The sequence below is a fragment of the Pogoniulus pusillus genome, chromosome 14 (assembly GCF_015220805.1).
Source record: "Pogoniulus pusillus isolate bPogPus1 chromosome 14, bPogPus1.pri, whole genome shotgun sequence".
NCBI lineage: Eukaryota > Metazoa > Chordata > Aves > Piciformes > Lybiidae > Pogoniulus > Pogoniulus pusillus.
Window position 1 is genome coordinate 9,488,939 of NC_087277.1, and position 16,345 is coordinate 9,505,283.

Genomic DNA, 16,345 nt, shown 5'->3' on the forward strand with positions numbered 1-16,345 from the left:
GCAGGCAATGACCTTCACTAAAACTGGTGCTCTGCCACACTACAGCAAATACAAACTGACCTAAACTTTGCGTAGAAAAGCAAGAATATGAATCATCTGCATTTCATGGATGCAGAACAGGATTACAAAGCTGTTAGGTGACTTGTTACATCAGAAGCTCAGATGTGGGAGTTAGTGGTATCTCCAGCTTCCTACCTTAACCATCAAGCCTTCTTTCCCTGATAAAAGTACACAGTGACACATAAACACAGAAGGATCTGATGTTCCATTGCAAACAATATGCTACTCTGAAAATGGAAGCCTCTCAGGTTTCCTAATGCAACAATTAGATGACAGAATCAGCAATAGGTCCAGCTTCTCATGAAGTCACTGGTAACACATTACTGTGTTGAGAGAGGAGCTGTTGCCAAGACAAAGCAACAGGAAGGAAAGGTGAAGCATTTCAGAAGTGCTGATTTCATATTCCTGGCTCTTCCACCAACTCCTTATGCAGCCAAAGCAAGACTGAAAGGAACACCCTTGCCTCACCACATTCAGTATGGACCAGGACCTTCAGTTCAAGGAGCACAACAAACTCTTACAGTGCCTTGTGTGCCAAGTCCATGATCTCCTTTGGAGTCTCTATGGCAACAAACAGAAAAAGTGCTGTCAGATGAGTAATGAGGACCAGAAGAGTCATTATGAGGATGTCCCATGTGTCTCCAGATCAGTTGAGATAAAAGCTTCATAAGGAATTCTGGCAGCTGTGCACATCTGGAGGGACAGAAAGAAGGTATTGCAGAACACCAAACTTACTCCAGGAAAAAATAAGTGATCTCTATCAATCCCACAAAGTCCCATGTGAAAAGAAGGATACTCGTTCCCAGAGGACAACACAGAATAAATAATCAACTATGTAACCAAAAAAAAGCTGTACAATGTTAATGGCCCAGGAAGGATACAGACTGTCAAAACTCGTGGTGATAAACAAAGAAAATGCCTTTACAATTTTGCAACCTGCCAGAGAAGACAAGATCCCACCCAAAAGCAGGGCTTTTTCTTGAGTACTTTTATCAACAGCAGGAGGTGGTGTAACAATGCAGCTGTCATCCCCCAGAGGTATGCAGATGACAAGGCTCACCTCAAGCTGAAACATGATTTATCAAAACAGAGACAAGAACAGAGATTAAAACTTTAATTTAAAACTTTTCCAACAAAAATTGATTACAAAAAGGGAAGTTATCTGTACAAAGTAAGAAAGGAGGTACTCATTTAACGAGAGACTGCCATTGTCAACGTATGCTGAAAGACAAACACTGCTTCAGGTCAAGTGGCAAGTGAGAAACGAACAACTGAGCTCCTAAAATGGAATTCTGAAGTGAATTTTCAAACCACAGTAAATAGACCTGAAGCAGCTCAAAAATGAATCAAGACTTATCAGAAGTCTACTTGCCTTGCAAATCTTTTCCTCTTAATTTAGAGAAGAAGGATCTGTACGAAGATTTCCTGTATTTGAGTGTGCAAGGGTATTGGCTGAGTGACATCTTCGCTTAAAAGTTCTGCCTCAAAATGAAGACAAATGCTTTGGAGAGACATGATTAGAAGACCAGCTGCATCATGACTCCTATAAAAATGACAGTTTTCAGACTTTTTCAAGTTAACATCAAAGAGCAGCTGTTGGTCAATGACAGATTACTATTTACAACACTGCCGTTCTCATTGCTACCTACTGTTCTATAGAGAGACAAAAGCATCTTTAAAACTCATCACTGAATAGATAAAAAAGGCAGGTGATGTTTGAATTCCAGGTTTCTGTAAAACCTAAGCACACAATATGACCATTACCAGTTTTCTACATTTTTCCACAAGCCAAATTGAGTTGCAGTGAAGAAATGGATCGTGCACTTTTTTCAAGCAAGCCAACTGAGAACTTTCAGTCCGACTGCTTATTTTCCACTCACTTTCACATCATGTAGCATTTACATGTTTTCAAACCTTCAGAATCTGGGTTTAGTGAAGAAAAAAGAGAAATAAAAATGTTTTGGCCCAGATTCACTTTACCTACTTATAGATACCTGAGATACCCAAGCTGGGCCAGAACGGCTTTCTGTGCACTACCTACCCAGCAGAAAGACAGACAAATGCTACAGGAGAATTTAGTCAGAGACTTGAATCTTGTCCTAGTGACAATGTTCTTCTTCCAACTACAAAACAAAAAGTGAGCAACTATAGTTTAGACTAGACATAAGGACGGATTTTTCTTATGAAGAGGGTGGTGAAACATTGGCACAGGTTGCCCAGACAGGTGATAGAAGCCACATCCCTGGAAATGTTCAAGGTAAAGCTGGACAGGGCTCTGAGCAACTTTTTGAAGATGTATGTGCCTACTGCAGGAGCGTTGGACTAGATGACCTTCAAAGGTCCCTTCCAACACAAAACATTCCACAATTCTGTGATACTCCAGCATACAAGTCTTAGTTAAGCTTAGAGTAATTGCATTCCCAGCTTAAGTGTTGTCATTAATGTGAACCTACATCCTACCTTGCTCACTAGCAGCTCCCACCTAGGGGAGTGAGGGAAGTTACCTTTTAAGAATGAAGAGACATGCATGAGTCCTCCTTACAGCTGGGAAAACTGAGACAGTAAGAAGTTTGCTCAAGCCCATGTGGTGAGTCAGTAACAAGCTAGAAACAGCTTCCTAGATCTTTGCCCTGTGCTCTGCCCACAGGAACCCGTATGAGGAAAACTACTGTACAGAATCATTCCCTTTCCATGTAAAAAAAAAAAGTTTTACCAAACAAGTACAGATACTAAGAAACAGTGAACATGATATCTTATTTGACAATTAAAGTTCTGTAGCAAAGCAATCTTCTCTATTATATCTTGACCCTGGAAGAGTTTCTTTCCAGCTTTGATTCTTTTGATGTCTTAAAGCTTTTAAGAGGAAGTTTAAGATTCAGTTAAATATAATGCTGCAGTCAGTACCCTTTACATTAACCATGATGATATGTTACATTCTCTAGTTTAAGTAGTATTTGTGCTACTCAATTTTGAAATCAAAAGACAAAACCTTGAAGCCAAGAGAATTCACACATCTCAGGGGGAAAAAAGCCATATTATTTCAGTTTAAAAGAGCAAGCCTCATATCATGCCATTTACAGAGATTTCAATTCTGTGAGTATCTGTTATTGCCATTTCAAACAAAAACCCTCTTACCTTTAGTCTTGCCCAACCCATGCTGTAGCAGGTAGGACAAATGCTGCATGGCAAGAAAAAACTCTCCTCAAAACACAGTGTAATAACGGAAATTAAAATGTTTGCACTTTGATGAATGCAGCAGAGATCACTTAATGCTTCCAAAGACCTTGAGACTAAAGCACAGCTACAGAAAAAGTTGTCTTCAAGTCTCTGGGATTAGTTTGATCCATTTGCCTTACACTGGATTCTTACCTTACCACAGTTAATGAAGCTTTTAACATACCAGGCAAGACAGAACACCATTAGCTTGCTCCACCACATCAGGGAACAAGAGGGCATAATGAATGCCTGTTGTGACAGACAATACTGTGTAAAGAAGGCTTTTTTTAATGGCAGAATCAAATTGGACACTACTGGCTAACCTGGAGCAAGACCTACATTTTTCCCTTCTGGAGTTCTTAACTTTCTCTTGGACCAGAAACATTCTTTCTAATCAGTTAAATCCAACAGAGAGTTCAGTTCTTAAGCATGCTCTGCACCAGGAAGGGTCAGTCCTACGCCCAATTAAAACCAAAGTTGCTGTTTTCCAAGTGCAGGAGTTCTTCACTGGTCACCTAGCCGGAAACCTTGACCCCAGTTGTGTCTTCCACCACCCTGCTGATCTTCTGCAGCTCTTCTCATGCTAGCAGGTGGAATACCAAACCCTGACACTCCTCCTCTCCTATTTGGCAGCCAGCGGTACCTAAGAGAAGCCAGAAGAGAGGAAAAGTTTGAGAAACAGCTGTACCTTGGGAGTAAACACCAGACAAATTTTTTATACACTACCTTTAGTTGTTAAACTCTGCAAAACAAGTGGCCTTTCACAGCAGTATTTCAGCATTCCTCCCAAAGCTAAGCACACAGAGAAACAGGAACGTTGGGGAGCTTCCACCTCTGAGATATGGTTAAATACAATAATCCAAACAAAGGAGAAAAAGCCACACTATAAAAAGAGGCTCATTGTTGAGAATAAATGATGTGGTACAGACTTAAGTCCCCTAAGCTATGTCACTTACATTCAGAGGAAATAATGAAAACATCCAAATAACTTCCGAGTATATCTTTCTCTCTCTTCAGTAGCTGCAGAACTCCTGTGATCACAGCATATAACCATCTCACTGCTCGCCAAGTAAACATTACTGAGGACCAAAGAGACTAACGGAGGCAGGCTCAAGTACCTAACTTGTCTGAAAACAAAGCTCAGATGACCAGGACAGAGCAAATAGGAGCAGTAAGATTTTACCATCCAACTTAAACTATCACCTAAACAGAGTCATTCAAACTACAGCTTTAGCATTTTGCAGGAGATGCCACCCATGCAGAGTCATTTCAGCTCTACAATAGCTACAATGAGCTTCTGCAAACACTGAATTTGACCACTAAAATCTGAGACTCAGATATAAAATCCACATTCCTTTCTTCAGGAAAAACAATCCTGTGTAGAAAAAAGTTCTTACTGTATTAAGGGTAACTGTAGTCATCACAATGTATTTTTTTACACAAAACATTATAGTGCAAATGCAGAATTTATCTCTTTGTGAAGATGATTTGCTGCACTTGTGTCCCTCATTCTCACATATAACTTAAAAACACAGAATCAAGAGAATTGCACATAATTGACAAGACTGATGGCAGTTTCAGAGACATTATGATATTGAAAGGCACTTCTAAAAAACATTCCATTCTAATCTTTATAGGAAAGTTTACCATAAGGGCTTGCAAACACAAAGGTAGAATATAAAGCTTCCTTGCTGATTAAAAGTTGCACAGGCAGTGCTACTGTAACTCAGCTCTGCATCTTCTAATTAACATTTTATGCTACAAAAAGGGTTGACTGAGTTGCTAAAATGATGAGGAGAAGGGAAATTGAAGCTAGCAACTTTGGCTGCTAATCATTATAATTCAGTGTCAAAACAATGAACAGATCACAAGTAAAAGCTTTTCAGAAACCATGTCTCAATCAAGGTGATTGGTACAGACTGCAAAGCAGAATATGCATTGTAGTCTTGAACAAGTATACAACTGACTGCTATTACTGCTACAGGTTGTTGAACTGGTAGCTACTGCAATAATACATGGAAATACAGACAAAAAGATAATTTACAGGCAAAAACAGTTCTTGTTTTTGGTGATAATTGTTACAAGTTCTCTTTACTACAGCTCAACTGATTAGCACAGCTCTCATAAGTAAGCAAAGGACACAAGCCACCCATAGGGGTAACAAAGGACCCTCACACAGGCCACTTAGAAGAAACTCTACATTTCTGAGAGCTCAGCAGCATGGTAAATATGAGAGTCTGAAGCACGTTGATTTAGCAAAGCATTTGACATTTCATGACTCCAGCAAATACACGTCTGAGGAACAACACAGAAAACTGGACCAAAGAAACAGTAAGCTAAACGATCAAAAGCCAGCTTACAGGAACTGAGGTGTGGACAGAAAATTCCTCCCTCCCAAATCCATTGGATATTTAAACATCAAGAAGAAATACAGATGTCCAACCAGATTTCCTATTAGCTCATTGATGACTCTGTAAGGCAAAAGAAAAAAAACTGTTTCACATTCTGTCTTCTCTGAAAATAAATAAATTATCATCTTCTACCAGCTACTACTGTTCACCTGTCATCAGCATTGACAGGACTGTGAACCACAAAAAATTTTCTTTCCCCCAGCATCTTGCAACCACTTCTTCAAAAGGGGCCAGCCTTCAGTGCCAACACATCAACAGGCTGTTCCACACTCCCTTCCAAGCCTTCTCTACAGTCTGGACTGAAAATGCAATTAAATACTTGTTTACATCAGGGAATTGGACCGTACAGCTATTAGGGTCTAAAATAACAGTTTGTGAAGCTTGAGAAGTTACTGCTGTTTTCACTGGACAACCTGGCTCCTGCTGTACTCAGCTGTTTTGTTCCCAGTTTTGCAAAAACCACTGCTGAATGGAGCCTCTTAAGTATCTTCTGTCATGCATAGAAACAGCAGGTATCTAACAGCACACAGCTCTCAAGTGACAGATGAGTCAGTAGGAGGCACAGCCAGAAGAGGGAATTTGGGTTTGCTGTACTAGCTCCTCCTTTCATAAATCAACCACAATTGTTATGGTCACTGACTGTGTTACAGCGGCACCAAGAGGCCCCAACGAGAAAGACCACGTGCAGAAGGAATCTCTGCATCATGGAGTTTAGTCAGAGAAACCCAGAACAGACCAACAAATTGAGCAAGTGCTAATGCGGTACTCTGTGGACTTGCTGCTGACAGTTTTCCTTGTTGCACAAGCTCAAAAACATTCATTTTGGGCAAGGCTGAGAGGGTAAGAAGTAAAACCACTATCAAGCTAAATTTGTTTCTAAACTCAGTAATAAGAACTAGGATGACTCCTTTCTTTACTGTGCCATATTCTTTTAGTAAGGGAAAGGCCTAATACATAGATCACTAGAAAAGAAACTGAATTCTTACTACTTTCCCCCCACCTCCATTCTCTAGTCCTCACATGCACATCTCTTCACTGTTACCTTAAGTGACCACCCTGTGACACTGAACATTATCAGTCAGATTACACAGCTTTAAGCATCTTATTTTACTATTTTTTCTAAATTCAGTGCTAAGTCTGACAGCTGTAAAAGCATTTATAACTTCAAATTTGCCATGTAAGTAAATACATACGATCCACCAATGATGTAGTTGAAACCCAGAATAACCCATGGAAGGTAACAAGCCTGAAAAAGAATGCAGTGGAGACAGAAGTTGTAAGTACAAGTTCAGAATATAAACCTGCTCAACTTGTCACTGCATTAATAAGCATGATTATAATCTCAGTGTTTTAGGCACTATACCAAATAACTTAAGCAGACTCTACCCACCAAGGTAGAATACCCCAAACTGAGTGATCACTAACATTTTTAGACAAATCACACTCATTTAAGCATTATAAATAATTGTATCTTTTACACTCTGCTCTACAGCAAGCTTACATCTCAAACAAAGTCCTAGTTTTCCTGATTTTGAGAAGGTCTGGAAACAGTGATCAAGAGTTTTCACTACAAGATCAGGCAGAAACAGATGAGGCTGCACAAGAAAGAATGATATAAAATATCAACGTTTTGTCACTGTGGGGTCACTACATTCAGCTTTTTAAAGTGTCAATCTATCAGGACTTTTCTGCTCTTTTCAGACCAATGGATCTCAGCTGCCAAGAACATCTTTTCTGTAAAGCCACACTGGGTGACACTATGGAAGATTATTAAAAAATTCTGTCTTTGCTGCATCTCAAGGAGTATATAGCTACATGAAAGCATGGGACATTTAACAGGCTAAAATACTTATACTTCACCCCTCAACCCTTCACATGCATCTTCCGAGCAGAAACCTTTCACATATCCTGTGTGACATACCTTAAATCTTGTTCCAAACCAAAATGACACAATCATGTCTCTGTTCAGCTGGGCCCACACATAAAGTACTGACATGATGAGTGGAATCATCAGCAACTGCAATGTTAAAAAAAGGCAAAACGTTACCAGCACTTTCACAGAGAAACTCAAACAGGCAGCAGGAGCTGCAAGTTTCAAAAATGGCTGTAAGCATGATACATCAGCAAAATCTTTACAGGATGTCCCAGAATCTTTGCCATCTTGTGGCATGGATCTGCTTAAAATCTACTAAGAAAGGTAAGCAGCAGTATCATCTATTTGGTTATACTCTTCTGCAAGCAAAAGGCTCCAACTTGCACTAAGTGAAAGAGCAGCTGTCTCAAACTCCTCTGCTCCCAGTTTGGTTGGTAAGCATATCTACAGCAGATCTGAGCAACATACTTGTGCCACAATCATTTCCATTCATAACCCAGGGCACTAACCCAAACACACTCAGACCTAAGCAAACCAACAGAGTCTCAAAATTCACACAATAGGTAAGTGGCTTCAACCTACTTTTGAATAATGCTGTGACATCTTCACGGCAAAAAAGGACTCGAAATTCAAAGTTATGGGCAGCCCTTAACAGAACTCGATCCTGACTGCAGATGCGTGATCACTGTCTTTGTCTACCAGGGGAGCCTGATAAGTGATATACTAAATGCCTAGATAAGATTGTACAGAATAGTGGTACATGCTTTGGGTGATAGGGACAGAATGAGATAAGGAAAGAAGAGCAGAGGCAGCCTGATGACATGCAGTTATCTTGTATTCTGCTGTATCCAAAACACATTCTCCTATTCCCCTCTGTAATACTTGGGGGAGATAAGAACTACCTCATTGAAACTGGTTCTTTAGACCACTATTTTGATCATCCTTCTGAGAACTTTTCCACTCTACAGTTCTGATCTGAATGTGAAGCTACATTTTTCACAAAAAAAGATCTTCTGCTGGCAAGTAATTTGAGAAGACCAAGAATTGTTTTTAGATACAGACTGCAGAACCACATTAATCAGAAGAAACGGTACACAGGTGACATCTTGTGTCCATTTTAGTAAAAGGCTGGACACTTCCTGACTGCACAGAGTCAGTTTTCATTCCCTGACACCCTAACTGGCTTACAAGCGACAAAGTCAGATCCAGGCTTGTTAGCTCAGACTAACCCAAACTGGAAAACTAACACACAGCAGTCCATTTTGGTACAAACTAAATAAGCCTATGTTAACTATGTTGTCAGCTATGATGATAATACACTCAATAAAATCATTAAACAGCCAGAAAGTTCCACAAGTTTATTACCTAAGAAATTGCTCTGCACTTACCTGCATATCCATTGCCAAGCCAGTTATCTGTCATTGACCCATTAAGGAAAATGCAGCAGAACTTGATAGACTGGAACAATAAAAAGAAGCTACACACACACACCAAATACACCTGCAAAGGTCTTTAATGTTTAAAATTAAAGCAATGTTCCTGGGTAGTACTAAGTTAACCAGGGAAAATTAAAAACTTAAAGTGATCTAGAGACTTAAACACTTGGTTTCAATAACTGCTTTTCAGTAACTTTTCAAGCTACCACCTGAAGGCATAACCCTGAGGGCTGACAGAAGCACTGGTCTTCCCTCCATAACAAAATCACCAGTCCTTGCATAAAAGCATGGTACAAGTTTAACAGCTGGATTCTTCTATTAGTTTTTTTAAGACTAAAATAGCAGATCACCCAAAAAAAAAAAAAGTACTAATTTTTTGAAGGGCATCAATGCAGGCTTTTAATACTGCTCTACTTTGGAACCTGAATGATCTACTTGCTATAGTAACTGTTGACTAGAAACAATTGCTGAAGAATTCTGCTGTGATCAGAATGCTTTTGACAGTTCATGATTGCCACCAAGCATTTTTCCAGATCGTGTATCCCAGTTGCTGCTTACATCATAGAGGGAAGAAGCAACTGGAATTTTTTAAACCACCCGTTTGATAGCCAAATCACAATCACAGCCATCTAATAGCTCATAGCCAACAACCTGCAACTACAATCAAGCTGATGGATTTCTCAACAACATAAGTAAATCACACTGCTTTTCTAGTTAACTGCTGTGGCTCAAAAGCTAGGAGGGATAGCCTGGAATGTGACTAGAGATAAATGAATCTACTGTTAAGGGTGACAGCATTTACACTAGCTTTCTTGGCTGTATCTACCTCGTGCTGATGTCACCACTCTCTGTTTCCCACATGCCATTAAAAAGGTCTTTCTTACGTTTAAACTGAATGTTCTGTACTTCATTTAGTTTCTGTTCTCCCTTATCATGCCACTAAGCATCACTAAGAGAAGTCTCAATTTGCTTTACTCCCTCCCCTCCCAGCTACTGATCCACATTGATAAGACACTTCTGTTCTTCATGCTGCACACTCTCAGCTTTATCAGAGCTGACAGATGCTCCAACCCTTTAATCATCTTCATGACTGGACTTACTCCTATATGTCCATGTCTCTTGTACTTGGTACCCTGAAACTGGATGCAGCCCAACCCCTATTTCTCACAAGGGCTGAGCAGACAGAAGTAATCACCTCCCTCAATCTGCTGGCAATGTTCTGCCTAATGCACCCCAGGAGAGTGCTGGCCACTTTTCGCATAGGTACAGCACTGACTTGTAGACAACTTGGTTTCTGAAAGGACCCCCAAGACTATTTCTGTCAAGGTGCTTTGCAAACAGTCCTGGTGCCTGAGGCTGATCTTCCTCAGGGGCAAGGTTTCTGCACTTCGCTTTGTTGAGTGCCCTAAGATTTTTCGCCAGCACATTTCTCCAGCCTCTTAAGATCCCTCTGAATGACAGTACAACCATCTACTCCTAGTTTTGCATCCAAGATCTGAAGGACATTCAGGTAGAACACCATAGATAATGGAAAAACTGTTTCCCAACATTGCCAAAACAAAAAACCTTGCTTCTTCAGGAAGATAGCTTTGTGCAGATATGATAATACTGCTTTCATAGACTCATCTGACTTACACTCAGCAGGCAGAAAATCTATGAGATATCCCAGAATTTCCAGCTCCAAGAATGGCAGAGATCAGACAGAACGGCAGCTTAACAACACTAAATTCACTTGTGCTAGTTTGAAGCAGGCTAGAATGTTTTGGTGAGAGAAAGTAGAAAATTGGCTGTGAAAGGAAAACACTGGTGATGTCTCCTTCCCTCAGAGTCTCGCTGAAGAAGAATGTAAACATTAGATAACACTTTTGCCATTTTGCTCTCTTTCTGGCTGGCTTCGGACTCAGCTGCAGCTCCCTAACCTCACTGCCACTAACCTTGCTTCTTAACCTCTTGGCTGAACCTCTTTTCTTCCTTAAGACTGGGGTAAGGTTGAGAGGGGCAGGGGGAAGGTGCAGGGGTGGTTGAGAGCCTCTCCTGGGGACTCAGGTTTCTGGGAGGGGAGTTGTGTTTCTGTATTACCTTTTCATTTGTATAGTTCTGTATATAACTGCATATATTGTAAATATCTGCTTGTATATTGTGCTAGCTGTAAATAAATAGCTTCATTTATATTCTCAGAGTCCAACTGAGTTAGCTGGGGTACCTTCTAGAGTGTAGGGGGACGGGTAACAGCCAAACCACCACATCACTCTAAGCATATGCAGCAATCCATAGAAGAGGTTAAGTGAAGCAATCCAGGAAACCCCATGGAAGCTCACGGAGCATGAGCTGAGCTTCACATAAGCAGAACTCTAGTCCCTTGTGCTAGCACGTTTATTAGTGTTCTCCCTGTAAGCCACTGACTGTATTTCCAGGAAAATCAACAGTTCACCTGTGCACATCTGCTGCATTTTAAAATAGCTAGTTGCTAAAATCTAGTCTTTGAATATATTTCAGGCAGAAACAGGAGAATCAAAATATTGTGAGAGTTTGGTGATGAGCAAAAGGATACAACAATGCAGATCCAGTTAAACAGGAGCATAAACATGTAATCTGCTGGCCTTCCATCAAAAGCCCCTATAAATAAAAAGAATTGTTAGGAATAGTACTGAAATCTTGGTAAGAAATTAAGACTTTTTTTTAGGAGTCTAAGAAAAGCTTAATTATTAACAATTACCCCACATGCTGTCTGCAGTTCATGATTTTTAAGTGGCCTTACAAGTGGACCAAAAATAAGATATTCAGCCTACTGCATTAAGTGCTCACACAGCAGCTCTACTTAAAAAAGAATGCACTAACTCTGGAGATAAGTGGGTTTAGCGTCACAAGACTTAATTGGAATTGGACCCCAACCTTGATAAGAAGCTGCCAGTAAGAAGCACACATTAAGAAAATGCACTTGCACAGCAAAAGCAACATCAAGTTTAATGATTAAGTCATGTGAAAACCAGACACTGCTTAGGCAAATTGCATCCTTTTTGCATCATATACTCAGCCTCAAGAGATACAAAACTTTTTACACTCCAGAAAAATTAATATACACGACAAGGAGGGTACAGACAGACAGGACATTCTGTTCCTTCTCCTAAGCTGAACTGCTTGCCTCAATTCCCATTTCAAACATCGATTTCTTTCAGGACATAGTGAGTGAAATCATCTTCAGATGCCTAGAGGAGTTTGTGACTTGGCAGAGAGGAGGGGTTAAAAACCTAAACCTCCTATGCAAATATGAAGGTCGCAAGCTCTCACTCTCACAAACTGCAATAAAAGGTTGGCAAGAACCTCAGCACCTGAGCAAGACTCCTCTCAACTACTGTGCTGTCCCAAACAGGCAAGGAAAGCCTGAGAATACTGCTGAAATAGACCCAAACCACGCAGGAACAAACAGTGCACCATGAACAAGCTGAATTATGTGCTAAAAATTAAACATCTAATTCTCTAGAAAGAAGGCCATGTTAGCACTATTTGGCTTCCTACAACTGCTTTATATGTCTCCAAAAAACTAAAGAAAGAAAACCTACTTTTAAGCATTTGCTTTTTAGACTAACTGAAGTTAATTCACCCTATGCAAAATAAAATTGATGTTTTAAATAATAAATGTAAAATTACCAAGTTCAGCTATGCAAGTTACCCAAAGTTTTGAAGTTGGAGAACTACATAAACTAGACTTATCTCCTTATTGTTGCCACACAACAAATAGAAACAAACAAATGAAGCTGACTAACCTTGTGTAAACATCAACACATTAATTCCTCCAGAATAGGAATAAATCAATGCAAGAATTATTCCCTTGAAGTTTTTCATCTCCCATTAGCTAGGAGATTACTAACAGGAATATTAGATAAACTATTTAAATTGACTTTCCAATGAGTAGCTAAGAAAACTGAACTAGGTTGCCAAAAAGCTCAGCACAGGACTAAGGTGAACTCTAACTCACTGAGTCCTTTAGTAGGGTGCTGGGTCTAATCCAGTCATCAGGGATGAGCTGCAGACTCATCAACCCATCATTTGTACTGCTGGGGAGTGAACTCTGCATTCTGGTTTCTCTGTTTATATTTGTTATGTTCTTTTCCAACAGAAACAAAACAAAATCGCGGCTTCCTTTGACAGCTGAATTTGAAGCTAGCATGCAACACCAGTGTGCATACATCAGCATATGCTCAAACTCATACACAACCCTAAAAATAGAAGTTTCACTTCTTCAGTTTCACAGACAAAAAGGAAGCATAGTCATACACTGACTTCCACCTGTAAACAGCAACTTCTACACCTCCCACTTCCAGAAGGATTCAAAACTTCTCTCTAGACAGGAAGCATCAACCTAGCCAAGAACTTAATTTGTAGCCATTAAAATGACTGTAAAATGGAAAAAATACAGGGATTCAAACAACACAGTTCACTTCTCAGTTAAATCATCCCAATGTGTTGTACAATAGAAATGTATATTTACTATTGAAAGAACTGAATTTCTCCCATGGGACTTTTGCCACTGCACAGACAACTAGAGCATTTGGTAACAGAGATGTTTTATAATTTGCATTTATCAACCTCACTACATATAGATTCACACAGTAGAATGTCATAACTGCCAGTACTCTCATGCTCATAAGCTACTGCAGGATGGCTCAAGGAGGAGGAGGAACCACTTCTAGCTATTAAACTACTATTTACTTTCACTTAGAAAGCAATCTGACAAACTGGCACCACTCCTCTCTTTCCCTGCTACTCTTCTTACAATTCAAAAATGTTACCACAATTTTCTCTGGATGACATGTTCACCAGGGAACTCTTCTCTGCCATGAGACTTCTTAACATCCAATCTAAATCTACTCTTCTCTAAAGTAAAACCATTGCCTCTCATCCTATCATTACAAGCTTCTGAAAACAGTCCCTCTCCAGCCTTATTGTAGCCCCACTTAACATACTGGAAGGCTGCTAGTAAGTCTGCCTGGAGCCTGCTCTTCTCCAAGTTGACCAACCCCAGTTCACTCAGCCTGTCCTCATCTTTCCATGCTAAAAGACATCACATACAAGAAAACAGAGGGTAACATCATCTTTTAATTTCTATCCCTCATTTCCTGAAATCAAACAATTAAAAGCACCAGACCCTCTCACTGAAAGAAATATCAAGTTCAGATTTCACGTGAACAAGCTCACGGCCAAATAGAAGAAGCCAGCCACTGAAAAACAGTTTTCAGAGCAATTTCCCAGTGATCAACATAGGTGAGCAGAGGTGAGTGTCTTTCTCACAACTATGTATGAATCAGCCACAACTTCAACACTGCAAACATTCCCAAGAGAAGCTCTATCAGCTCCAGGCAGAGCTCAGTATGCACACACAACTTAGTGGATAACATACCTGTTTCTAATCGCGATGAATATTGATACAAGAAATACAAATTCACCAAGTAGAGAAATCCTGTTCCAGGTCCCACTGGGAAGAAGAAAGTTGCGGTTATGGGCCGCCAGATCTGTCCACATCAAAAGAGAAAGATACATTTATATAGTGAAGAAGGAACTCATATGCACATGTTTTCTTTCCATTCAACAGCTTTTACTCTGGTATTTTAATCTGATAAGAAAAGCTGTTAAGATTACAAGAAAATCACATACAACTTCCCAGATCAATTCCATTTCATCTCTGCAGTAATGAGTCTCTATCATAGAGCCAAAGAGATATGCTTGCAATGACACTACTCTGTTTTAAGATCTTCCATACAGAACCCATTCTTAACTAATGCACAGAGGCCAAGGAATTTAAACAGCCTTTAGTGTACAGTTCCAGACAGCATGCACAGCTTTGAGCACCTGCTTTAGAGTCTCCCAGCTATCGATATGGCGCACAGACAACTCCATGGTAGAATATAGCAAGGATGTAAAATGCCTGGCCATGTATGAACAAGCTCTCTAAACAGCAACACTCCAAATAAGGGCACTAGGAACCTGAATATCACAAAATCAGAATGACTAACAACTAGAGGAAAACAGTGGTTTAAGCTACCAAACTTCAGGGACAAGACATGAAATGAACTACAGAAAAAACTATCTTTTAAAAGACTGAGATCTTTTCCTTCACTTTCATTTTCAGTTCATCCAGTGGGTGATCACCCAATACAGACATGCATACCAAAACACTGTAACCTCCCAATGGATGGGAAAGACTGCCAAATTTGTGACCCCCTTTGGTTTTGCTAATGTGCCCAAAACACTGTACATCTGAAACCTCAGGAATTCAGTTGTGAGTTTATGTCAACCACACCTAGGCACATTAGCTGACAATACCAAACACAAGCTTTGTCAAATTCCAAGCAAGAATGTGGAAGAAATGTACTAACTATCTTATCTCCAGAGTAGTTCAGGGTTGTTACACACCTGCCTGTACGCCCTGTTGCCAAAGTCACGCCCGCACAAATGCACAACGGAGGCCGGGCAAGTCACCCCAAGTCACAGCCACAGGTTTCATGACTACAGAGTGCCTTGCCTTAACAACCGGTGCCAGCCAGAATAACTCCTAAAAATCGCTTAGACCAAAAAAAGCAACAGAAGTAGACAAAAAACAAACTAGAGGGCCTATCAGGGGCCACAGTCCTCCCTACTTCAGCCAGGGGCCCTGGCATGGCCAGGCACGCAGCCTGTGTCACTCTGGTGGGAAGCTCGGGGCCTGCGGAGGCAGAGCTCTAGCTAAATCCGGGACCCAGATCGCAGGCCTTTTACAGGCTAAGCACGAAGGTAGGCCCGACTTCCTGCTGGAGGTGACCTGGGCCACTCCTACGGGCTACCTGGGTGCGCGATGCCCTCCTAATGCAGCTACGGAGGGCAGGGGAGGGGACCGGGCCCCGCCGCGGCCCCTCGCCCCGAAACACTGCCGGCCGCTCACTACAGCTCCCAGCATGCCGAGCGCACCCCGAGGTGCGGGCTCCTATGCCCGGCCACCGCAGGGCACGCCGGGATCGGTAGTGCGGCCCCTACCTGGAAGCGATTGATGAAGGCGTCGGGCCAGAGGAAGAGGTAGACGGGGCTGACGAGGCCCAGCTTGCCGATCAACGGCACCGCGATGGAACCGGCGAACCAGTAACGGGTGATCAACGGGATGCTCCGGAACCAGTCCCCAAGGTCCGACATGTCGCCGCTGCCGCGCTCGGTCACCGCCGAAGCCTCGCTACGAACCAGACGCTGAGAGACTAACAAATATCCGTCCGCTCTGCTCCCGCCGCCACCGCCCCGGGCAGGGAGAGGAGCCCCAAGCCAGACGTGGCGCCGCCGAATTCGGCCGAGCCGCCACTACTTCCGGCCCCACCCCCCGCTACCGG

General features: G+C 41.4%; 1 protein-coding gene across 1 annotated transcript; it reads right to left on the reverse strand.

Moving 5' to 3' along the window:
• Positions 1-1,159: 1,159 nt before the first annotated feature.
• On the reverse strand, positions 1,160-16,335 carry DERL1 (derlin 1). Its single transcript, XM_064154225.1, has 8 exons — positions 16,005-16,335; positions 14,395-14,506; positions 11,548-11,612; positions 8,949-8,975; positions 7,609-7,704; positions 6,881-6,933; positions 5,637-5,747; positions 1,160-3,919 (listed from the first exon to the last, which is right to left on the reverse strand). Exons 1-8 carry the CDS (start codon positions 16,155-16,157, stop codon positions 3,781-3,783), a joined length of 756 nt encoding a protein of 251 aa, XP_064010295.1. The 5' UTR covers positions 16,158-16,335; the 3' UTR covers positions 1,160-3,780.
• Positions 16,336-16,345: the final 10 nt, after the last annotated feature.

Bases quoted from the DNA above. Each gene is read 5' to 3' on its own strand.
- DERL1 (XM_064154225.1), bottom strand. From the start codon at position 16,157: ATGTCGGACCTTGGGGACTGGTTCCGGAGCATCCCGTTGATCACCCGT. The intron at 6,934-7,608 runs GTATGTCACACA...ATTCTTTTTCAG, and splicing joins GGTTTGGAACAAGATTTAAG to GCTTGTTACCTTCCATGGGT. The intron at 5,748-6,880 runs GTATGTATTTAC...TTTGCCTTACAG, and splicing joins AACTACATCATTGGTGGATC to AGTCATCAATGAGCTAATAG.